At 35.3% G+C, this 24,432-nt stretch overlaps 6 protein-coding genes across 13 annotated transcripts; 3 read left to right on the top strand and 3 right to left on the bottom strand.

Moving 5' to 3' along the window:
* Nucleotides 1-767: 767 nt before the first annotated feature.
* On the bottom strand, nt 768-2,998 carry LOC104767008 (pentatricopeptide repeat-containing protein At2g17033-like). Of its 2 annotated transcripts, none has more exons than XM_010491016.3 (2): nt 2,723-2,998; nt 768-2,461 (listed from the first exon to the last, which is right to left on the bottom strand). In XM_010491016.3, exons 1-2 carry the CDS (start codon nt 2,751-2,753, stop codon nt 999-1,001), a joined length of 1,494 nt encoding a protein of 497 aa, XP_010489318.2. In that variant the 5' UTR covers nt 2,754-2,998; the 3' UTR covers nt 768-998. The 2 variants fall into 2 exon arrangements, with proteins under 2 accessions (XP_010489318.2, XP_010489320.2); XM_010491018.3 differs by having other exon boundaries at nt 2,726-2,838.
* A 14-nt stretch (nt 2,999-3,012) lies between these two features.
* LOC104767007 (F-box protein SKIP23) lies at nt 3,013-4,728 on the bottom strand. 2 transcript variants are annotated; one of them, XM_087502950.1, is made up of 2 exons: nt 3,492-4,728; nt 3,013-3,393 (listed from the first exon to the last, which is right to left on the bottom strand). In XM_087502950.1, the coding sequence occupies exons 1-2, from the start codon at nt 4,671-4,673 to the stop codon at nt 3,319-3,321; spliced, it is 1,257 nt and encodes a 418-aa protein (XP_087359076.1). In that variant the 5' UTR covers nt 4,674-4,728; the 3' UTR covers nt 3,013-3,318. The 2 variants fall into 2 exon arrangements, with proteins under 2 accessions (XP_087359076.1, XP_010489317.2); XM_010491015.3 differs by having other exon boundaries at nt 3,013-3,301.
* A 3,827-nt stretch (nt 4,729-8,555) lies between these two features.
* Nucleotides 8,556-11,294, top strand: LOC104767006 (F-box/LRR-repeat protein 10). Its single transcript, XM_010491013.3, has 4 exons — nt 8,556-8,949; nt 9,132-9,337; nt 9,435-9,528; nt 9,638-11,294. Exons 1-4 carry the CDS (start codon nt 8,737-8,739, stop codon nt 11,090-11,092), a joined length of 1,968 nt encoding a protein of 655 aa, XP_010489315.1. The 5' UTR covers nt 8,556-8,736; the 3' UTR covers nt 11,093-11,294.
* A 234-nt stretch (nt 11,295-11,528) lies between these two features.
* On the top strand, nt 11,529-14,780 carry LOC104767004 (mechanosensitive ion channel protein 8). 2 transcript variants are annotated; one of them, XM_019241160.2, is made up of 5 exons: nt 11,529-13,391; nt 13,477-13,600; nt 13,690-13,983; nt 14,065-14,267; nt 14,358-14,780. In XM_019241160.2, the coding sequence occupies exons 1-5, from the start codon at nt 11,551-11,553 to the stop codon at nt 14,647-14,649; spliced, it is 2,754 nt and encodes a 917-aa protein (XP_019096705.2). In that variant the 5' UTR covers nt 11,529-11,550; the 3' UTR covers nt 14,650-14,780. The 2 variants fall into 2 exon arrangements, with proteins under 2 accessions (XP_019096705.2, XP_019096704.2); XM_019241159.2 differs by lacking the exons at nt 14,065-14,267; nt 14,358-14,780 and having other exon boundaries at nt 11,539-13,391; nt 13,704-13,905.
* Nucleotides 14,781-15,419: 639 nt separating this feature from the next.
* LOC104768129 (mechanosensitive ion channel protein 7-like) lies at nt 15,420-18,700 on the top strand. Its single transcript, XM_010492060.2, has 5 exons — nt 15,420-17,135; nt 17,221-17,344; nt 17,423-17,716; nt 17,789-17,991; nt 18,069-18,700. The coding sequence occupies exons 1-5, from the start codon at nt 15,514-15,516 to the stop codon at nt 18,361-18,363; spliced, it is 2,538 nt and encodes an 845-aa protein (XP_010490362.1). The 5' UTR covers nt 15,420-15,513; the 3' UTR covers nt 18,364-18,700.
* Nucleotides 18,481-23,500, bottom strand: LOC104768128 (uncharacterized). 5 transcript variants are annotated; one of them, XM_087502053.1, is made up of 16 exons: nt 23,258-23,481; nt 23,054-23,178; nt 22,619-22,815; nt 21,936-22,047; nt 20,957-21,069; nt 20,719-20,864; nt 20,346-20,581; nt 20,186-20,261; nt 20,006-20,092; nt 19,819-19,899; nt 19,683-19,715; nt 19,543-19,599; nt 19,244-19,285; nt 19,072-19,150; nt 18,910-18,980; nt 18,481-18,817 (listed from the first exon to the last, which is right to left on the bottom strand). In XM_087502053.1, the coding sequence occupies exons 3-16, from the start codon at nt 22,656-22,658 to the stop codon at nt 18,725-18,727; spliced, it is 1,266 nt and encodes a 421-aa protein (XP_087358179.1). In that variant the 5' UTR covers nt 22,659-22,815; nt 23,054-23,178; nt 23,258-23,481; the 3' UTR covers nt 18,481-18,724. The 5 variants fall into 5 exon arrangements, with proteins under 5 accessions (XP_087358179.1, XP_087358176.1, XP_087358178.1 ...); XM_087502050.1 differs by having other exon boundaries at nt 20,719-20,850; XM_087502052.1 differs by lacking the exon at nt 23,054-23,178 and having other exon boundaries at nt 20,719-20,850; nt 23,343-23,500.
* Between the last annotated feature and the right edge of the window lie 932 nt (nt 23,501-24,432).

The raw sequence follows: 24,432 nt of genomic DNA, 5'->3' as shown, positions 1-24,432 counted from the left end.
ATAAAAATTTAAATTTACGTTTACATATATAGAGATACTTTTAAAATATATATAAACTACAGGTTATGAGCCATGTATAAAAGTTTTTAATTCTATTGATTTCCTTATTAATTAACAACTAAAAACATCCCAACATTATGATTAATTAAAATTATAACTAATTTAGTCAAAAGCATAAAGGTATGAAACTTTTCATTTACTAAAATAAAACTAACTACATCAATATTAAAAGTGGTTCATTCACTTAAAACATCTTTATATCTACATAAAAGTAGATCATTCACTTTTTTTACTAAAACATAAGAGTTTCTTATCTACATGTGTTCCCTTTACTTTTTTTTTTTTTTTTTTTTTTTGCAGTTGCTGAATGGGAACACATAAGTGGAAATACCACTTGGGCTCACTCATTTTCCCACTCCCCATTCAAAGCCTAAATCGTTTTCCTTGTTACCAACAGACCAAACAACACTATAGTGAGTTCGACTAGTGGGTCTTGGAAATATACATAAACATATACTATATGACAAACAAATGAAAGTTTCTCGGAAACTGCAGGATAGCAACTTTTACTATAGAGTTTTTGTCTTCAAATGCCCAACATTATTCAATAAACAGAACATAACAAAATATCAACGAAACTTCCCAATTTAGAAGCATCTATTATTACACTTTATAAACCAAACTAGTAAAACTGTAATCAGGATTTTTTTTTTTTTTTTTTTAACCATTAAAGTGATTTGACTAATATTCAAAAGGAAATGACCAAATACAAAATAATGTAAAAACTTTATTTCACTGGTTTTCGGTTTTCCCATACAAAATTGTTTAACCTACTGAGTTATTAAAACTGTTAAAACATCATATGCACTATCACATTCTTGTGTTCTTTTGCGATTCATGAATGTGGTAATTGGTATTCAATCAAGCAGAACTAACAACTTGTGAATCCTTTTTTTTTGGACAAACACAACTTGTGAATCCTACGGTTAAATTAACAGTCATAACTTCATTTTGCATAGCCATTCTTTTACAGTTTTTCCCTTGGCAATAAAACTACCAACGTTCTTCCGGTCAATTCTCATCGGGCTACTAGTCCGGACCATAATCTTTTTAACCAGTGCTTTAACCGGTGACTCTCCTCTTACGTTGCTGTGCTTTCCGGATCCAGACACAACTACAATCTCAGCAGGAACCACACACTTCTCTTCACTAAACCTAAGTCTAATCTCATCCATCCATTGTAGCATTATCAAGTACGACGCGCTCAAGTGCATACCATGCAAATCCAACTTACACTCTACCGCCGCATTCCACTGAATTGCTTCATCTAGAACTAATGACTGAGTCAATTCGCGGACCAGAAGCGCTTCGTCCTCATTCAGAATAGTAAGCAGCTCGGAAAGAGAAACCGGACAGTTATCCAAGTCTTTCAACAGTGACATGACTGTAGGACAAGAATTCAAGACCGTGTTATACGTCCTTATTGACAAAGGAACATTACAACCCTTCAATTTCTGTAACCAAGAACCCATTTGGGGAAGAGCATCATGAGCACCATATGAAGAAAGAACCATATTTGAACAAACTGTGTCGATTCTGTGACCTTCTGTTTCCATTCTCTGTACTATCCTGTTCATGTCATCAAACAATCCCAATCTTCCATAGCTGTATAGAACAGACTCATATTCAAACAACCCCGGGTTTATCTTATCCATTCTCATCTCTTCGATAACTCTTTCTGCAACATGATATTGGTCCATGTTGCATAATCCAGAAACCATAGACTTGTAAGCTTGAGTTTTAACATAAACTGATGAAGATCTTTGAATGATCTCTCTCAAACGAAAGCAGGCTTCGTTGAATCCTTGTATAGACCCTTGTTTAGAATTTGATTCAACCAAATTGCATAAAAAGAGAGCAAAGTCTCGTTCACTCGACTCCAGCCTTGAAACCGCAGTAGAAAGTAGTGTTTCCGATTCTTGAAATCTTTCTTGTTTATTGAGAAGAGCGACAAGATCAGCTATGAGTTTAGGGTTCCAATCAAACCACGACGCTTCAGTGATTTCAGAATACAACTGAGGAGCAAAGAAGGAGAGATGGGGATGGGAAGTGTGATCCGAGAGGAGATGAGAGAGGACATTGAGAGCCACTGATTTAGGAAAAGCAGCTACAAACTTCTTGATGTGTCGGTTTGTCGCTGACGGGTCTCCAGCTAAAGATGGGGATGACAGGGATGAGAGAAACCTGTGGCCTTGCTTCATCAAAGGCACTGCTCCAGCCTTGCAACGAACTATCATTTTCGTTCTGTAAGTCCATGACATATTGCTAAGCTCTTCTCCCGAGTAACATATCCCTTGGCTTAGCCTCTGAGGCGAAGTGAAAAGGAACAGTCTGTTCTTGCTGCTTATCACCTGGTTCTGAGGTATATGTCTGGACATAAAGGTTCTGGTAACAACCAGACCTGCATAGTATTGTACTCATAAATGAGTAACCAAGAAATCAACCATATATAGATGATTTGAATCAGAAACTGAGATTCAATTCCCAAATTACATACATGTAAAGCTACTATGCCCAATTCAGTACCAATTAGTTACAGAAACTAATGCTACAACAGAGGAACTCGTTAATACACAACTGGTAATCAGAAAAGGGAAAAACTTTCAAACCCTAGCTATGAAAATCGAAAGAATCAATGAGAGTTTACAAGAGTTGGGCTTACCACCATGTACGGTCTGGATCAAAGCCGCCATTTTTCAACTGGTAACGAGGTTGCTGCCTCTGTTTTGCCGTAAATCCTTTTCCAACATCACTCACTGTCCCCATACGTTTTTTTGTAGCGTGAACAGTGAACACTGAACACACCACATCGCCAAATACCGGATTTCGGTTTAGAAAATTGGTACCGGTTAATTCCCATTTTTTTGGTTTAGCTCTGTCGTTACATCATCATCATCCAATTCAAGTTTTAGAATTCGGGTGTTACTGACTTTCACATAAATGATTAGATAATTTACTTAGAAACAGGATATGTGAATTTACCAAGTAAGTCTGTCCTGTAACAAATTGTTTTGGAGAAAAATATGAAAGATTACAAAAAAGGTTCTTTATGTACGCCAAGCTAGTGAAAAGCTTGGGAAAACATAAAACAATTTTAGTTGTTGTCTCTATGGGTTCTCTCAGTCTGACAAGTATTCAGAAAGATTAACCTCTGTGTAACCATAGCATCTCCAAGGTCCTAAACTCCGGATTTTGTAATTCAAGACCTGGATGATGTCTCCCCAGTATGATATTCAACACGCTGAGACATTCAACGTTTTACATGTTCGCAATGAACAAATATTTGAACAAGATGTGGAGTGATACAAGGATAATGTCACAGTGTTTCCATGGCTACAAGGTGAAAATGTCGGATAGTGTATACACAATAAGCAAACGACCCTAGACAAAGGGCACTTCAGGTGTTAAGAGATTCAAAACTACTGACTGACCTCATGAGAAGTAACCCAAGGAGGTGGAGGCCAAAACAGCATGGCATATTCAGGTATCTTTTGCGCCAGCTCAATTTTCCCACTACTGAAATCAAACACTCCCAAATCTCGATCTTGCATCGCTCCCAAGTCTTCCCCATTGTACACATTACCATTGAAGAACACAGAGCTTCCCCCACAGAGAGGCAAAATATCAGACGTTGAAGCAGAAAAGGTGGAATCATCACCAAGGAACAACATCTTATCTTCAAGATCGTAAACATCAGCCCAACTCTTCTCTCTTTCCACAAACTTAAAGACTTTAAACTTAACCGTTCTCTCATTCATGTAAAACGCAGGATGCTCCAAGATCTCCTCTGCGAAGCCAGGATCCCCATCAACTGCCTCTAAACTCAAATACATATCGACAAGCAACATTTCACCACAAGATTCAATCAAATACTTCTTATCACCACCAAACACAGGACTTGCAACAAAGGTGAGTTTCAAAGAAGTGTAATCCACAACCACAGCTCTCCCATTGTTATCAACAGCAAAGAAACGCCCATCGAAGAAAAACACATCATCATAAGGAGAAGGCATGTCATCAATCACAGTCCAAGCCCGATCCCAAGACCTATACACAGCTAACTTCCCAGAGACATGAATCGTAAGCAAAACAAACTTATACTCCACATCACAATCTAAGTACTTGACAACAGCTTTCTCCAAGAATAAACTGTCTACAATATCACCAACGGTATTGAAATAATGAAGCTTGCATTCAGAACCCAATTCTCGAACCTTAAACTTGGACATATCGAGCACACGAGGGAAATGCTCAGGAATTGAGTTTCTAACATCACTCAACGGATCTAAAAGAGTCACCTTTCGAGGAGTGCTATGGTCTTCCTCGACTTTGATCAGCCAACCAAAGGAATCAGACTCCATGTGCGGTTCATGAGGCTTGATGAGTAAGATGCTCCGGTGGGAGAGACGGAAACCTACGGCGGAATCGGGGAAGAGGCTGCCACCGTTATCGGGGAGGATCGGGAGGTGATGTGTAGGGAGGGGACGTTTCGGCTCGGCGGCGGATCGCCATGAAGAACATACGGAACGGAAGTGGATGAGATCAAAGGAAGATTCTAGAGATTTTGAGATTAGGTCTAAGAGATCCTTGGGGAGTGTAGACCAATCCACCATTGATAAGCTTAGAAATGCCTCTGAGAAAGAAAGAAAAGAAAAAAAAAATTGGAACTTAGATGATATCAGACACCAGTTTATCCACGTTGAGATTTTGACCCGACCCGAATATGTTACAACAGGTTGACTAACCCGTCGGGTCCACATGAGGTTGGCAAAATTACCACTGGTAATTTAAATAATCAAAACATACCAAAGATCCTCTTTCTTGTCAGTGGTTTATTTTAAACCGATAGCTAATATTTAAATCGGTTATAATAATTGATTTTAATTAGTCGTGTCAGTTTTTGTAAATAATTTCAAATTTTAGTATCATTCATAAATGACAATACTAATAGAATATATATTTTTTTTAATAATACAAAAGTGATATAGAAAAAGGTATTTTTGAAAATCCTCTAATAGATTTTTTATTTTATTTTAAATATTTTTAAAATTATTTTAATATGCAGATATTGTTTAGATATGTATTTAAAAAAAAATCAAATATCTTTTATTAAAATCGTTATTTACAAAAATAAAAAATAAATAAATACACCTTGTTTATTATAGATTCATTATGAACTTATATTAAAAAAAATGATACGAACTTAGATCATAAATTTATAACTGAGCTATGGTATCTTCTGCAAAAATTGTCATTTTGATCACTCCCAATATCTTTGTTTGTTTTTGCTGATATAGAGAAACACTTTCACCTTTAAATAATTACAAAGATTATTTTTTATTCAAGTTGTTACAAAGTGTGTGAGTAGTATGGAAATGAAGTCTTAGATTTAAAAAAAAAATTTGAATACAAATATTATTTTAATTAAACCAATAAAAAGTGAGAGATTAAAAAAAAATAAAGAAAACAGCATGCAGGTTTATGGAATCCAACAGAAAATATATATTTACGAATTGTTTTGTTTATAATTATTATTTTCGTATCTTCTAAATAATTAACAAAAGAAATTTATATGTAAAAGATTTGGGAAATAGCAATATATCTTAGATTTGATAAGGAAAAATAAATTGTTCACTGGAGAATAAAAAGATTAATATTTCTAAAATAATAATGTGTAATCCTAAGTTTAATCTCTTTTAATTTAATATTTTATAGGGAAAATTCCTAAAAAAAAACCTTAACTTATTTTTATTTGGACGTTTAATACCCAATAGTTTTTGGTTGGAATAAAAGTACTTGATGTATTAAATTATTGTCAAATAAAATCTTCTCTTTAATTCATTAGTAGATTTCAACTCGGGACTTAACAGCGTTAAATTACCGTTACAGAATTGTTAATTGGCGTTAAAATTCAGTCAGTCGTTTTTAAACGTATATATTCAATCGGTTTACAAAATATGTCATTATGGCCTAGTGGTAATGTGTGTGTTTTGTAACAAACCGAACCTGGGTTCAAGATCCTCCACCCTAAGTCTCAGGTTGAAATCTACTAACATTTTAAAAATAAAGTTTTATTTGATAATAATTTAATATATCGGGTATTTTTATTCCAACCAAAAATTGTTGGGTATTAAACGTCCAAATAAAAATAAGTTGAGATTTCTTTTAGGAATTTTCCCATATTTTATATAAATCAATTCATACTAAAAAAAACCATGAACAAACAAGCCCTCATACTACTAGTGATGATAGTGATGATAATGACAAAAAGATGGTATTGATGACTAATGTTGATGATGATAATGCACATCTTTTGCTCACTCATACGATTTCTAGCAAACAGTGTAGATTTAATTTTTGCAATTCTCATAATCATTCATCATCCATATTGGAAGTTCATAAATAAAAGAAATATTTATATTATTATAAAGTAAACCATAACAAAAGCAAAAAAGCACCATAACATCTAGTATCTTAGATAAAATCACTAGGATGACAAATATCTAAAAAAATATTTTAAAAGAAAAATTACTATGTTAAACCACTTGGATCCCTACAAATTATACATTAATCTTATTGACTCATATACATACAGAAATTTATATTCAGAAATATTATCTACTCCTCGGATGTCCTAAAACAAAAGTAATTAGAATGGATATACAAACATGGTGTAATAGATGTTAGTTAAACAATCGGATCTAAACATGCATGTGTTCATAAATCTGAGATTTTACCAATGATTAGTTTCATCATTCAATCAAGTGAAAATAATTTAGTTCAGGGAATCAATAACATTTGTTCATATAAATTCAACGTAAAATCTTAACAGAAAGGAAAAAAAAAAGTTTACCAATAACAAGATAAATCTTTAATCCTAAAAATTAACTTATTTAAATTATTACCATCAGATCCTAAACTAACTCCAAATGACTGTGGGACATATTACACCACAAATTGTCCAACATACCATAAAAATCACTAACTATTATATAAATAAAAAAAAGAGCAAACACATAAGTTAAGACTTTTTACTAGACATATATTTAATTTTTATCATTTTTTAATTATAACTAGTTATTTCTTTGCTTGTGTGTATAGATGTATTTGCTTATCATTATTGTAAATTTGTAATACGCCTATGTATTTTCTCTAGTATTTGGTATCATCATCTATAAAGTTAAGATAATATATTAAACAAACCTAGAATTAATATTATTATTATTTTTTAACGACTTCTTTATTACGAAAATTAGTAGTTGTTACATATTAGTTCTTGTAATCTATATATACATTTTTGAAGTATATTTTGGGTTCTACCCTTTTATTTGTACTTATTTAAAAACTTATTTATAAATTTAATCTCTAAATTTTTTTTCAAAAATAGCATTACTTCATATTTTGTTTCTTAAATATTTTACATACCATTCCAACTAAAAAAAATACAGCAAAATCAATATGGAAACAGAAACTATGATATATTTAACTATACTGTCTATTGTGTATTGAAGATATTCTATCTTTGAATCTTTTGCAAACAAAGAAAACAACAATTTGATTCATATTTTGTTTTCCAAAACCAGTACCTGTGAGCTTTGATTCTTAATGTAAGAAGAACTTTGATTCACATTTATTTAAATATTATAATAATATATATAAACTTAATAAAATTTTAAAATATTACAAATATGTAAAATTAAAAAAATTGACAATACTATATAATATGGTTATATAGTAATGGGTAATAAAGAAAACATGTTGAAATTAAGAAAATATCATTAAATTTGTGTTAACACGGGTTAAATCCTCATTTTATTATTTGTCAATAGTCATACTATTAATATTAGAATATTTGAAATATAACTAAGATTGTGTAAAATAATTAAATCATTAGGAAAAATATGACTTAATCATAGCGTATAAATGACTTACTATGTCTTTAGATCCCTTATATTTTGTTATAATAATTAAAAATCAAAATAGAATCTCAAACACTAAATAAAACAAACTAAATATAATAAACAAATAGTCATGAAGTATATTGCTGGTTAAAAAATTAATATAAACATTTAGCTGCACAAACAGCTAAGAAATTTAGTTATTTCTCTATTTTGAAAACATTCAATAATTAACAAACAATTACAATATAAAATATAAATAATAATAAAAATTATATGCACGCGGTGTACCGTGAATTAAAATCTAGTAGAAAGTTAGGAATACATGTATAGACATGATAACAAGTATTATTTGGTATATTTGTTTAACAAACCTAGAGTTAATTTATTTTTATTTTCTTTGTTTTCTACTACAAATTTTTAACGAAACCGAGTCGAAACCGGAACCAAATTTAAATCAAATAAAATAAACCAAACCAAACTCAATAAACCGAAATTAAGGTTCGGTTTTAATTTGGAACTTCTTTCTCACAACCTGAAAACAAACCGAACATTAAACCGACAAAAATAAATTGAATGTGCATACCAATATAAAACGTTGAGTTTTGTATCAATATATCAATATTTTTATTGTCGTCCTTGAAAAATGGATCGAGCCATCATAGAGGAAAGCATTTGGAATCTTTAAAAATTTCAGATAAATAATAATGAGAGACACAACGAGATCGCCACAATTTCCGCAATTGATATAGATCAGAGGAGAAGAGAGCCTCCGTTTATGGCTACCACCACCACCACCATCGTCGTGTGCGGCGATGTTGAAGGTTCCGATGTCGAGAGACGAACCCTGGATCTGTTACCGGCGGCTCTCTTGGAGACTATCATGACGAAACTCGATGTTGCATCTCTCTGCTCGTTGGCTTCTACTTGCAAAACACTTCAGAGCTGTGTCACTCGTGTCCTCACCTTCACTCCCAACTTCCACGTCTTCGTAAGTCTCTCACATGAGTAAACATAGTTAAAGTTAGTGAATTGCTTTAAGGGTTTGATTTGGATTTGAATTTTTGACTGAACTTGTATATAAAGTTTTGTTTTTTGTTAATCTCTGTTGCTTTGGTTTTTGGATTGTATTAAAAGTTTTGTCTTTTTGATCTCTGTTGCTGAGGGTTTCAGAATGTTTCATTGTCAATGGAAACTGTTAGACCATTGTTGTATCCGAATCAACAACTTTCAAGCCTCAAGCTTGATTGTGGAAGACTTGGTAACTCAGCTATTGACATATTGGCACGTCCTTCTCTACGAGAGATTTCTCTTCACAACTGTAGGGATTTTAGCGGCGATCTCATCTCTGAAATCGGTAGGAAATGCAAGGATCTAAGGTATTTATGTGTGAAGTTTGTTTGAAGTTTTGTTTGATGAATCTGAATCTTGCCACTGTTGTGTTTGACGGATTTTTCATCGTTCTTGAAACTTCAGGCTTCTCTGTTTGGGCTCAGTAGCAGAGAAAGTTGGTAGAAGTATTAGCCGTTGTGCTTTGGAAGATTTACTTAATGGCTGCTCCCATTTAGAGGTTTGACCTCCTTACTCAACCTTTTGCTTCTTTTGATGGTATAAATGTATCATTTCGTGCTTTGGTTTGTCTGCGTAACGGATCCATGTCATATATGTTGTTTTGGTAGGTTTTAGCACTCATGTTTGACCTCTCATTGTATCTGCGTCCTGGTGATGGTCGCATTTTTGGGTTGGTTTCTGATAAACTCACCCATCTGGAGCTAGGACAAATCTCATCAAGGATGATGACTCAACTACTCACTCCAACTGAAATGTCGGGGCAAGACAGCAACCGAGTTACATCTACTGTGCTACAAAATGTCCAGCAGTTGCGTCTCTCAGTGGATTGTATTACTGATGCTGTAGTTAAGGCAATATCGAAATCTCTTACGTCTTTGATAGATTTGGACATAAGAGATGCGCCCCTTGAAGATCCAAGGCAATTGTCAGACCTTACGGATTTTGGGCTTCATGAGATTAATCAAAACGGTAAGCTGAAGCACCTCTCTCTTATCCGTAGCCAGGAGTTTCACCCTACTTATTTCCGGCGAGTTAGTGATCAAGGAATGCTTTTTCTTGCGGACAAATGCTTGGGCATGGAAAGCATTTGCCTTGGTGGCTTTTGTCGGGTGACTGATGCTGGTTTCAAGACTATTCTGCACTCTTGTGCTAGCCTCTCTAAGTTTAGCATATATCATGGACCTAAACTGACGGATCTTGTCTTCCATGACATCTTAGCAACTACTCTATCACTTAGTCATGTTAGCTTAAGAAGGTGTCATCTTCTTACGGACCACGCTATTCAAAAGCTAGCGTCAAGTCTCAAGCTGGAGAATCTTGACCTAAGAGGGTGCAGAAACCTGAGGGATGAAACCTTAAAAGCCGTATCTCATCTGCCAAAACTGAAGGTTTTACTTCTTGATGGCACTGATATAAGCGACACAGGGCTTTCGTATCTGAAAGGAGGAGTTTTGGCGTCCCTAGTTTCTTTATCTGTTAGAGGTTGCAGAAACCTAACAGATAAATTCATGTCTACCTTATTTGATGGATCTTCAAAAATGGCGTTGCGTGAACTCGACTTGTCTAATCTTCCTAATCTAACGGATGGTGCCATTTTTGCACTAGCGAAATCTGGAGCCCCAATCACAAAACTGCAACTAAGAGAGTGCAGACTTATAGGTGATCCCTCGGTTATGGCTCTTGCATCCACACGTGTTCACGAAGACGAATGTCCTGGAAGTAGCTTGTCCCTGTTGGATCTTTATGACTGTGGCAGCATCACGCAACTCTCATTCAAATGGCTAAAGAAACCGTTTTTCCCGAGGCTTAAATGGTTAGGAATTACAGGAAGTGTGAACAGAGATATCGTAGATGCTTTGGCAAGGAGACGACCACAATTGCAGGTCTCTTGCCGCGGAGAAGAGCTTGGAAATGATGGGGAAGACGACTGGGACTCTGCTGACATACACCAACACATAGAAGCACAAGAAGACGAGCTTGAACAATGGATCCTAGGAGAAGGTGATGTTGAAATGGAAGATGCAGAAGAAGAGAGTGAAGAAGACGCAAGTGAAGAAGACTGATTAAATAAATACTGAAGGTATATATGTAAGTGTAACACCAATATTATTTTTTCTTCTGAATTGTTGTTTGTTGTTGTTCTAATCATCTCATGCTTTTTGAACTTTTTGTCTTAATTATTTGAATAAAGATATATGTATGATGTATCTAGTGAAATTTGCAACTTTTCCCAATTTTAATTGATATACAATAAAAATTTGAATCTCTCATACCAATATTAATCATAGTAAACAAAAGAAAAAAAAAAGAATATATTACTCGTAAATAATGTAATAGTTTTGCTTATGATCCCATGCGATTACACGTAAACGCTTATTACTAATTAACGTAATTAGCTGTTGTGCCATGCAACACAACACTCGGCGAAGTTTTTGTTTTGCTTTTTTTTTTTTTTTCTAAAAATTCGTAATTTGTTACGCAAAATTTTTCTTGTAGAATTCATAATTAGTGTTATGTTGAAATGGATTTTAGAAACTCCTTCAAATCCCATAGCTCATACAAGCAAATTAAAAGCCCCGGAGATCAAAGCGAGGCAAGCCCTGAAAATCTTCCGATCCTCCACGATCACGATCACTATCACCATCACGATCATTCCGGCATGGTAGACAACCCCAAACCAGAGAGCACTCGTTCTAGCCTCGACGACGACGGGCGTGACGCACCGGTGGAACGTGACGCAAGCTACAAGTTCTGGCAAGACAACACAGCATCAACTTCCTCGGATCATACGGCACCTCGAACCAGTGTTAAAGATCCGATCGCTCTTAATAGAAAAAGCAATAGATTAAGCGGTAGTTTTGATTTCACGCAATGCGGAGGAGGGAAGCCAGTAATAGAAGAGTCTCCAACGAAGATGGTGGCCGGAGGAGGAGAGCCTGTGAATCGACAATGGAGAGTGAGAAATGAAGAGATCACACTTGATGTGGATCAAGATAACGATGATGTAAGTAACCAAACAATGCCTACGCCTGCATCAACGGCTCGGAACTCGATTGACGCGTCCAGAGAATTGAGAGTCTCTTTTAACGTTCGTAGAGCCGGTGGTACCTATATCGCTGGCTCGGTTCCTTCTTCGTCTTCTCATTCGAGTACTACTTCTTCGTCGGCGACAATGCGGACGAATCAAGATCAGCCTCAGCAGCAGGAGGATGAGGTTGTGAGATCTACATCGAACATGTCGTTTCAGAGGAAATCAGAGCTTATATCTAGAGTGAAGACAAGATCTAGGCTACAAGATCCGCCACGAGAGGAGGATACGCCTTACTCAGGTTGGAGATCGGGTCAGTTGAAATCAGGGTTACTTGGTGATATTGATGAAGACGATGATCCGTTGGCTGACGAAGACGTACCAGATGAGTATAAAAGAGGGAAGCTTGACGCCATAACGTTGCTAGAGTGGCTTAGTTTAGTCGCTATTATAGCTGCATTGGCGTGTAGTTTGTCGATTAAGTCTTGGAAGAAAGTGAGAGTTCGGAACCTTCATCTTTGGAAATGGGAAGTGTTTTTACTGGTTCTTATATGTGGGAGGTTGGTTTCGGGTTGGGGAATCCGGTTCGTTGTTTTTTTTATCGAAAGAAATTTCCTTTTGCGAAAGCGGGTTCTTTACTTTGTGTATGGTGTGCGTAGAGCTGTTCAGAACTGTCTCTGGCTTGGCTTAGTCCTTCTCGCTTGGCATTTCTTGTTCGACAAGAAAGTACAGCGAGAGACAAAGAGTAGGTTTCTTCCTTACGTAACGAAGATCTTGGTGTGTTTCTTGTTGAGCACTATCTTGTGGTTGATCAAGACACTAGTGGTTAAAGTTCTCGCCTCTTCGTTCCACGTCAGTACTTACTTTGATCGGATTCAAGAAGCCTTGTTTAATCAGTACGTGATCGAGACCTTGTCCGGTCCTCCTATGATTGAGATGAGTAGGATTGAGGAAGAGGAAGAGCGGGCGCAAGATGAGATCTTCAAGATGCAGAACGCTGGTGCTAATTTACCACCTGATCTATGCGCGGCTGCGTTTCCACCGGGAAAGAGTGGGAGAGTGATGAATCCGAAGCTCTCACCAATCATCCCGAAAACAACAACTGATAATGGAATCAGCATGGAACACCTTCACAGGATGAATCACAAGAACATCTCAGCTTGGAACATGAAGAGGCTAATGAAGATTGTGAGAAATGTTTCTCTCACCACATTAGACGAACAAATGCTTGAAAGCACATACGAAGACGAATCCACTCGACAGATAAGGAGTGAAAAAGAAGCTAAAGCAGCTGCAAGGAAGATTTTCAAGAACATATCTCAACGTGGCTCAAAGTGAGCCAACATTTGTAATTTCCTCCTTTATTAGCACCAATACTGTTTCCGCTAATAAGCTCATATCTGAATCACAAACAAATAGGTACATATACCTGGAGGATTTGATGAGATTTTTGCGGGAAGACGAGGCGATGAAGACCATGGGACTCTTCGAAGGTGCACCAGAGAACAAAAGGATTAGCAAATCAGCCTTGAAGAACTGGCTGGTAATTGTTAATATTCTGCATAGACCTTATTAGAAAAAAGATTAATTGCTGCTGTGTATATATATCACTCCGTTGTTGACTTTGATTAGGTCAATGCTTTCAGAGAGCGAAGAGCTCTTGCCCTGACACTCAACGACACCAAGACAGCAGTGAACAAGCTCCATCACATGATTAATATAGTCACTGCCATTGTCATTGTAGTTATATGGCTTGTCCTTCTTGAAATTGCATCCTCCAAGGTCCTTCTCTTTGTAAGTTCACAAGTTGTACTCTTGGCCTTCATCTTTGGGAACACTGTCAAGACCGTCTTCGAGTCCATCATCTTCTTGTTCATCGTGCACCCTTACGATGTTGGTGATCGCTGTGAGATTGACAATGTACAGGTATGTGCCTACGCCTTTTGCAATGTAACCTTCAATAATCTTCTTAATTGGCTAATAAAAGGTTAATTATATTAAATCCAGTTGGTGGTGGAGGAGATGAACATACTCACTACCGTGTTCTTGAGATATGATAATCTCAAGATTATGTATCCGAATAGTCTTTTGTGGCAGAAATCAATCAACAATTACTACCGAAGTCCGGACATGGGAGATGCAATCGAGTTCTGTGTCCACATTACTACTCCACTCGAAAAGATCACCGTGATCAAGCAGAGAATATCAAAGTAAGACTAAACCCTTTAATGCTTTATGCGCCTTCTCATACCGTGTTTTGCTGATCTTTTATTCTCTCTAACTATTGAATCACAATGTAGTTACATAGACAACAAGCCAGAGTATTGGTACCCACAAGCCAAAATCATAGTAAAAGATGTGGAAGATTTGCACATAGTAAGGCTAGCAATATGGCCATGTCACAGGATAAATCACCAAGACATGGCTGAAAGATGGACAAGAAGAGCTGTCTTAGTCGAAGAAGTGATTAAGATCCTCCTCGAACTCGACATTCAACACCGGTTTTACCCACTCGATATCAATGTCCGGACAATGCCTACCATTGTCTCTAGCAGAACTCCACCTGGCTGGTCACAAAACCCACCTGCCTGAATATTTTAACAACAGCCAAACAAGGTTGATGTTTATTTCTTTCTTGTCTCAAACGAGTCACACAATTTTGTAACCAAACAAACATTAATCTAATTAATTAGTCCCTATAACCACAATTTTGACCTTTTAAAGATTAAAGATTCATCAATTGTTTATCATTCAAGAGTTCTATACCAAACAAGCATCTATGAACTCTACTCTTACATTACATGTGCTTAATTAGGATTAAGGAGAACTATAATTACCTCTAAACTAATCATACCTTATTCAAACTTAAGCCTAATCTCATCTACCCACTGAATCATTATTCAATAACCAAGTTAGTTCTTGCCTATTAAACAGAGACTTAAGATCAGAAATTAATGATCTTAACTAACCTTGTTAATGATGATGATAGGGACCAGAGAAACAAGAACAATAAGGCAAGCACGCAAGGTGCTCGACGAAATGACTAAGATAATTAGTTGTGTTGGGTGTTGTTAATGTTAATAAATGCCTACCCTTTAACGAAAATTATCAAAGACCAAACTTAGAACGTGAGATGTATTAAAACCACATTCATTAAATTTAGTGATCGTTTTATCAAATGACGAATTAATTGCTATATTAAGTCTTTATCCAACTCATGGTGATCTAAAAAACTCCTAAACCAATTACAATTGTTAGTAAGTTAAGTAACAGAGAGAACAAAACAAAATATTACATACACCTAAACTCGTAACGCTTTTATCCTAAAATATAACGTAACATTTGTTTGCTAATGCATCATCATCATCATCTTCACAGTTTCTGTTTCCTTTTCTAAAGATTCTAAAGTTTTGTGTATTTTTTTTTCTTTCTTACGTTTTTGTTTTTGATTTTGCGATGGATTTCCGAAAACCCTTTAAATCTCATAGCTCGTATAAACAGATTATAAGCACCGGAGATCAAACCGAGAAGACGAAGAAGAAGAAGAAACACCAAGAAGTTCTCGACGATGATTCTGGTTCTAGCTTCAGCGTCCACAAAGCAGCGGTGGAACGTGGTTCCAGCTACAAGTTATGGCAAGACATTGTAACAGATGATCACGTTAAGAGTGGGAGTTTTGATTTTTCGCAATGCCGTGAGGAGATCGCACTCGATGTGAACGACGAAACAGAGGATAGTAGGATCAGCAACAGCAACAATATGTTCGGTTCGAAAGAAATGAGAGTCTCTTTCAAAATGAACAGTTCAGGAACCAAAGACATGTGCGGTTCGGTACGTTCTTGTACGTCTTCGACTTCTTTTTCTTCGGCTACGATGAGGATGAATTTAGAGCAGCAAGAGGATGAAGGAGAGGTAGTTGTAAGATGTTCATCGATGAGGAAATCAGAACTTGTTTCGAGAGCGAAGGCGAGATCAAGGCTTATAGATCCGCCGCAAGAAGAGGAACAACAGTACTCGAGTTGGATGGGGGCATCGGAACAGTTAAGATCCGGTTTACTTGGTAGACAGTCAGATGATACTGAGGAAGAAGACGACTCATTGGCTGAGGAAGATGTTCCTGAGGAATATCGAAGGTTGAAAATGGATGCAATAACGTTGCTTCAGTGGCTGAGCTTGATAACACTCGTAGTTGCGTTAGTGTTAAGTCTAACGTTTCATACGTGGAGAAAAGCAACTCTTTGGAGCCTTCATTTGTGGAAATGGGAAGTGGTCTTGCTTGTTCTCATCTGTGGGAGGCTAGTTTCGGGATGCGGAATCCGAATCATCGTCTTTTTTATCGAAAGAAACTTCTTATTGAGGAAACGGGTCCTCTATTTTGTGTACGGTGTGAAGACGGCTGTCCAGAACTGTCTCTGGCTTGGCTTAGTCCTACTCGCTTGGCATTTCTTGTTCGACAAGAAAGTAGAAAGGGAAACACAAAGCGATGTTGTTCTTCTTCTCGTGTCCAAAATCTTGGTGTGTTTCTTGTTAAGCACCGTCTTGTGGCTGATCAAGACACTAGTGGTTAAAGTTCTGGCCTCTTCGTTCCACGTTAGTACATACTTTGATCGGATTCAAGAAGCTCTGTTTCATCATTACTTGATCGAGACGTTATCTGGACCTCCAATGCTTGAGCTGAGCAGGATTGAGGAAGAGGAAGAGCGAACGCAAGAAGAGATCTTCAAGATGCAAAAAGGAGGAGCTGGTTTATCACCCGAGCTTTGTTCCGCTGCGTTTCCTCAGGAAAAAAGCGGGAGTACAGTGAACACGAAGTTATCTCCATCTCCAATCATCCCAAAGACAGGAATTGATAACGGAATCACAATGGATGATTTGCACAAGATGAATCAGAAGAACGTTTCAGCTTGGAACATGAAGAGACTGATGAAGATTGTGAGAAATGTTTCGCTGACTACGTTGGACGAGCAAGCGCTACAAAACACATCTGACGATGAATCCACCAGACAGATAAGGAGTGAGAAAGAAGCTAAGGCAGCCGCAAGGAAGATTTTCAAGAACGTAGCTCAACCTGGCACAAAGTGAGTCTTATCACTCTACAATTTCTCTTCTTTCTTAAACAAAACTATCTTTCTTACAACCTAATTAACATGAATGACAAAAAAGGCACATCTACCTGGAGGATTTGATGAGATTTTTGCCAGTAGATGAGGCGATGAAGACAATGAGCCTCTTTGAAGGAGCATTAGTGACCAAAAAGATTACAAAATCAGCCTTGAAGAACTGGCTGGTAAAATTGATAAAGAGTTTTTGTTCTTGTGATTTTGTACATATGTCACTAATTGTGTTGTTGATTCTGCTTAATTAGGTGAATGCTTTTAGAGAGCGAAGAGCACTTGCTTTAACACTCAATGACACCAAGACAGCAGTGAACAAACTCCATCACATGATTAGTTTCCTCACTGCCATTGTCATTGTAGTTATATGGCTGATCCTTCTTGAAATCGCCACGTCCAAGTACCTTTTATTTTTAACTTCACAAGTTGTACTCTTGGCCTTCATGTTTGGGAACTCTCTTAAGACCGTCTTCGAGTCAATCATCTTCCTCTTTATCATTCACCCATACGATGTTGGTGATCGGGTTGTCATCGACACTGTAGAGGTACTGAAAAGCTAAAATATATGTGTGTGTGTGAGTCTATAATAGTGAATGATAATAAGATCAAAATTGCAGATGGTGGTGGAGGAAATGAATATTCTCACAACAGTGTTCTTGAAAGCTGACAATCTGAAGATTGTGTATCCGAATATTCTTCTATGGCAGAAAGCAATCCACAATTACCACCGTAGTCCGGACATGGGAGATGAAGTCACATGCTGTGTCCACATTACTACTCCTCCTGAAAAGATTATTGCAATGAAACAAAGAATATCTAGGTAACTTGTCCTAATGTCTTAAGTTTATATATTATGAAGGGGCGACGATGATGATATTTTTTCCGCTAAAACCGCAGTTACATCGACAGCAAGCCAGAGTATTGGTACCCAAAAGCTGACATCATTGTAAAAGATGTGGAAGATTTGAACATTGTGAGGTTAGCAATATGGCCGTGTCATAAAATTAACCACCAAAACATGGAAGAGAGATTCACAAGAAGAGCCTTATTGGTCGAGGAAGTAATCAAAATCCTCCTCGAACTCGACATTCAATACCGGTTTCATCCACTTGACATCAATGTCAAAACAATGCCCACTGTTGGTTCGAGCAGAGTTCCACCTGGCTTGTCTCAAATCCCTGATTCAGGTTAATAGAGACGTGCCTGCTTTTTGTTTTAGTGGATAAAACAATTTAAAGGTGCATGTGAGACAGCAAATTGTGTTTTTAGTAATGAATGTGTTGTATATATTATGGTGAAAGCAAAGAAGGGATCATAAACTTGTCTTATAGAAACTTTATGAAATAGAAACTAATTATATATTTTAGTAGTGAGAGTGATTTTCGTGGCAGAGGAGAGAAATGACTCTCTGACTATCAATCACTTGCGTCTTTTTTTTTTTTTTTTTTGAATGATATTGATCATAATATCATTACTTTATGTATCATACATTTTTATCACATACTACAATGTTATATCCAGTCTTCTCTTATATACTTGGTGTGGTCTTGTAATCACACTTCGTCCCTTGAGGTCTTGTTGATTGCTTTGTTCAATGGTGGAGTAGATACATCTTTAATAAATAGACTTTGAAAGAACCCGATCAACTGCGCATGCAAAACATATGGTCCATCATAATATTCATATACATTTAATCGAAATTAAAGTTATTTTTGATGGATGAGATAGCCATACGTACCGAGGACAAGGATACGCAAAGAAGGCAAAATCCAGGGAAATAGAACGGTGCATTATCAGAAAGAAACAAAGCTATACACATGAAACCAATATTTTAAATGTGTCAAAAAGACATCGATGGAACTCAAATAGTAGTATTTTATGTTCTTACGGCCTTACAAACCTGTCAATGGACTCAATGCAAATGGTCCCACGACTCTGCCAAAGGACCTCATTCCAGATAAGCATCCTTGCACCTTTCCCTACATCAATTCAAACAATAGTTTGTGCTCTTTTGTTTTTGTTTGGAATACTGATACCACATAAACCCAGTGTTCAATCTTTACTAGCTTTACCTGTTCACCAGTTCCGACCTGTCTTGAGGCAATACCACAAACCTGCATCCCAAAATGTTCAAAATTTAAATACAATAGAACCCGAATTAAAAACCATTTTGGTGATGAATGTATAGGTCCATGTTTATTACATAGGCCACTCTGATTGCCAATATAACTTAAGAGTTCTGCCTAATTTCTATTGTGAGATATTACTCTTGGTCTTATTTCATTCCGATGTAAGATTATACTCACAAATGTTATTAAGTATCAGGCAAAATCTAGATCGTTAAATGACTAATGAAATAAAAATTTCTTACCGACGGAATCACAAACAAGGCTCCAGGAAGTAGAAAGATAGTGGTGAAATAAGGAACCTGCGAAATCAAAAACCAAAAACAAAAGCAAAATCAAATTGGGATGGAACTTTGAATCAGATCCCTAGTTTCGATTGACTCACCCATGGTGCCCAAGAAATGCTGACAATGGCCATCTGCATCACAAACCCCCGAACCATTTCAATACTTCTATGTTACAAGATCAATAAATTATTTAAGTTATCAATAGAAACATAAATAAAAAATAAATATGCTTACGTTCAAGAATTGCATAAAAAGCCCTGTTGATAAAAGCTTGCGTTCTCCCATGGCAGATGCAAATCTTGGTAGTACAAACAACTGAGAAAACATTAATACATATCAATTAACTTAGAGAAAGTATTACAATATATTTAGTAATAAATACTATGTTCATGATATATATAATCACTCGTAATCTATTTACTTGAATGATAGATCCAACGATGTTAAGCAACAATACGAGATCAGCAAACTGTTTCTTGTCAAATCCAAAACGTGCTTTCAAAAAGTACTGCACAGTTTAAAAATAATAATCATACGTATTAGTTCATTAATATACAGAAAAACTCAATATGTAAAATAAGGAGTAAATAATGAGCTAAACCAAGAAAGCAGACTCCAGTCCACTCTCTGAGAAACTGCTGAAGAATGTAACAACCAATGCTTGTACGAATATGGTGCTGCATGCATTAATAAAACCCATAACCATCACTGACAATAATAATAGTACATGCATGAAGTACATAAATATGTATAAATTATACCTAGTCTTCATCAAGCTGACCATATCTTTCGATGAAGAATACTTCTTGTGAAAGACAGGTGTTTTAATGGGTGCGTCGTTCAGGATCGGCTCTCCTAACATTCCGACATTGTTACTATCATGATCATCGTGTTGATACGTACCATGATGATAACCATCATCTTCATTATCGTTTAGCCTTTCCTTTAGGAAAACTCTCATGTACACCAGACCAGCGAGAAATGTTATAGCAGAAACCTAATTATTCCAAAAAAAAAAAACATCTTAGACTTTGGATCACATGAGAATTTAATATTCTAATGAATGAATTAATGTATAGTGATATATACCGAAAAAAAAAACAAAAAAAAGTATAGTGATGATAAAAGAAGTACCTGAAAATTCAAAGCTATAGGTAGAAAACGAGCAACTAGTGCTCCGAAAAGTCCTGCGATTGCTTGGATCCCAGTTAAAATACCAAATGCTGATGTTCTTGCACTGCCATTACTGCCGTTAATATTTTCTGCCTGAACAAAAAAAACTACCTCTAAATGAATTAATCTGAAGTAACCTAATCAAAAAAATTAGATACAGTATTTTATTATAAAACGACGATAATCTATTAAATTGTACCACATAAGCATAAGCGAGGAGGGCGACGGTGCCATGGCATACGATAGAGGTTAGAATCTTGCTTATATAATACGCATAGAAGAAATTTGTATCCCTTCTGTACCCTAAAATTACTGCCAAAATCAAACAATAGAATTATTTTCTTTGGACATTATGAGACATCAATATTCTAGAAAGTAAGAATCAAACAAAGGAATAGTTAGTTTATAGGCAAGATAATTACAAGTTTCTTGTATTTAATTTATGGCTGAGCTGTGAAAGATTGCAGGCAAGATAATACTATAAGTTTTTTTTTATATGAAAGAGAAAATAAAATTTGTTATGTAGGCAAGGTAATAAGTTTTAGAAAAAAAAAATAATGAACTTCCTAAGTCTCATCACTTGTTGCCCTTTATTTATTTTTAATTTTTTTGATTATAAGCTTTAGTTGATAATTGTGTGACCATTGAAACAAAAAGCATGTTCAAGAATTCAAATTATGTGACTAGTAAGTGTGTGAGAATTGAACGTGGGAAAGACGCAAATCCACTAAACTGTTTTCGTGTAAAATGATTAAGCCTTGCTTGTAACTGCGATTTAAAACCTATTAAGTTCTGGTAGTTTACTTTAAGTTGTAAGATTGAAAAACACATTTCGAATTCAGTTAAAAATCGATAGATTACATTTCTAAAGAATGATTTGCTTAGTTGTGTTGCCATTTAAAATAGTGGAGTTTGTGAGGTGGACACTAGTAGTGGTGGGGAAAACGACGATAGATGGGGGTGTGCGTGTATTGAAGTGGTTGAAAGCTTCTTTACATCCAAATAAAGAATAATACATTGACGTACACCTATATTATTCTTTTGGCGTTGGTTTTATCGAGAGAATATAGTTGGTGTTGGTGAGATCTTTTCTTTGCGTCAGTCAGTTACTGACTCCCACACGAATGAAAAGTTACAAAAACGAAAATAAAAGAGACAAAAGAAAAGAAAAAACGAACCAGGGGGAACAATGGAGAGACACATAGGAAGTGTGAGGATTGTTTTGATCCCATATCTGTCTGATAGATTCCCAATTACCGGCATCATTATCATCGTCCCAATCCCTATTGCCTTCATTTAATAGTAGTTCTCATCATTAGCAAGGTCATGAAGGTTATATAACATATAATTTAGTTAAAAAAAAATCATATAATTAGTTAAAAAAAAAGATTAATTTCTTTATGAAATAGTTTTTTATTATTAAAAATCATATTAAATACATATAATGATATATTTATTAATTTGAATAACGTGTGTTGTTTTTGATATAAACAAATTAATTAAAGATAGAAGAGTCAAAATAAAATAAAAATCGTTTAAAAAAAAATAGAGGAAATTTTTTTCCCTTCATAGTTCTTTATCACCACAAAAATCATTATTTTTACTCTTTTTCCATTTTATTTATATATTATGATATGTGAAACTTGGAAGAACGCAGAGTTAAACTCAATTGAGAAAGAAAAATGACTTTGTTATAAGCTTTAGTTTATAATATGAAAGAGAATATATTCTTTAAAAATATTTAGGATGGAAAAAACTCTGAATTATATTGTCGGTTCTCAATTACAGTTTAACAATCAAGAAATGAAGATCAAAAGGGAGAGATTAAAGGAAGTATAAATGTGTATGTAAAGGTTGGTACCACTTGTTGGAAACCAGTGAGGTAAACGGCCAGAGAACATGAGTCGCCTGGACCGGAGCACACGGCAGCGACGGTGACGTCGGTAATCACAGGTATTACCATGAACTCGGCGAAGCTAGTAAGGAAGACCGTCATCAACATGTGCCTCAGCCCTCCAATTTCATTCTCCATCACCTAATATACCTTATGTTTGCCGACTTATCGATTGAGAGAGAGAGAAAAAAAAACACAACAACACAAAGTGTTTAGAATTTTGTTTGGATTTTGATTTTCTACCACACTAAAGAAAAAAAGAAAAATGCTTATATGAATTGAGTATCCATCACACTTAAATACTAGTCACTGTCACTTATATAATTGAAATTTGTCCGCGTTACGATTTTTTTGTAAAACTACAAAACCTCGAAAGTCTATGATTAAATTCTTGTACCGTACGTCGCAATCTGACAACGCAGTAATATGTGATTCTCAACACAAAACCTGTCTATAGATTTGTCAACTTGTTAAATATGGAACATATAAAGTAGTATGTAATTCGATTGCTGCATATTATTAGCTACCTACACAAAATTAAAGCAAATGTTAAAAAGGGTTCTGCATATCCGAAATAAAAAGTCACCCTAAATGAAAGCTAATTACCAAGTCTGATCTAGTCCAAGTGGTTCGAGTCTAACGCTTAGATACAACATAAACTTGGGACCAGGGTTCGGATCTTTCTTGGTACCTTCCTCTAATGGAAGTGACCATGGAAAAGCTTGCTCTCTCTGTTCTTGTTGCTAGAGAGAAAAAACAATAAAAGTCAATTATTTAGAGATCTTTTTTTTTTTTTTTTTTTTTTTTTTTTCTATTGTCAATCTTGACATGCTTTTGCCATTTCCTGGCACTTCAAAACAATAAAGTACTATCTTGATATCGGTCACATATTAGGTACACCTATTTTTTTTTCTCTAACATTAGCTCGTAACAGAGCGATCCATTATTTTTTTTCTCTAACATTAGATCGTAACCAAAACCGACCTGATACCCAAACAATTACCTAAATACCTGACTATATAATTAGATATCCAAAACATTAATGATATATAATTTTGATATCCAATTGACCAAAATTATAATTATAAATCTGAAAATCAATTAATTTTATACCGAAATACCAAAAATAGGCAATATATATTTTTTGTTTTGTTCGATTTAGCCAAGTTTATTCAAATAAAACCAATTTTATTTAAATTTAACCAATTTTATTTAAATTTAACCAATTTTAAGGGTTTATTTTTTTTTGGGTTTTCGTTATTTCAGGTATTTATCTATATATACATTTTTGGAGACATTTATAAAATAAATCCTGAAGTTGGTACTTATTTACAGATATGCCATTGGAATAATTAATTTAATAAACAAATTAATTCTACTAATATTTGATTTTTTTATAGAAACTAATTGTTTTAAAAGGTAACAAACATAATTATAAATATATACAGATTTTATTTCCTTATTTTATAAGAAGGTGAGTGAAGAGGTATTATTCTTTAAAATTTTGAAAAACTGATTTGATAAAAAGTGACTTTTAGCCTCAAATACTATATATTTTACTTTCACGGGTTTTGTATAATGAGTTTTTGGATATTAAAAATCTTTGAACATGTTGTGTGATCCGCCTAGCATGGCGGGGTTGGACTATAAAACCAACACTAAAACTATTAGTTTATTTCATATACTATAGATTTGTAGTCATAGTTTAGAAAATTAATTTATAAATTATTTATAGTATATGAACTACAAAATATTACACATACTACAACACATTCTTAATA

This window comes from Camelina sativa, chromosome 19 (genome assembly GCF_030686135.1).
Source record: "Camelina sativa cultivar CO46 ecotype springtype chromosome 19, ASM3068613v1".
Lineage (NCBI taxonomy): Eukaryota > Viridiplantae > Streptophyta > Magnoliopsida > Brassicales > Brassicaceae > Camelina > Camelina sativa.
The sequence above is the reverse complement of the archived record's forward strand: the minus strand, read 5'-3'. Positions and strand labels throughout refer to the sequence as shown.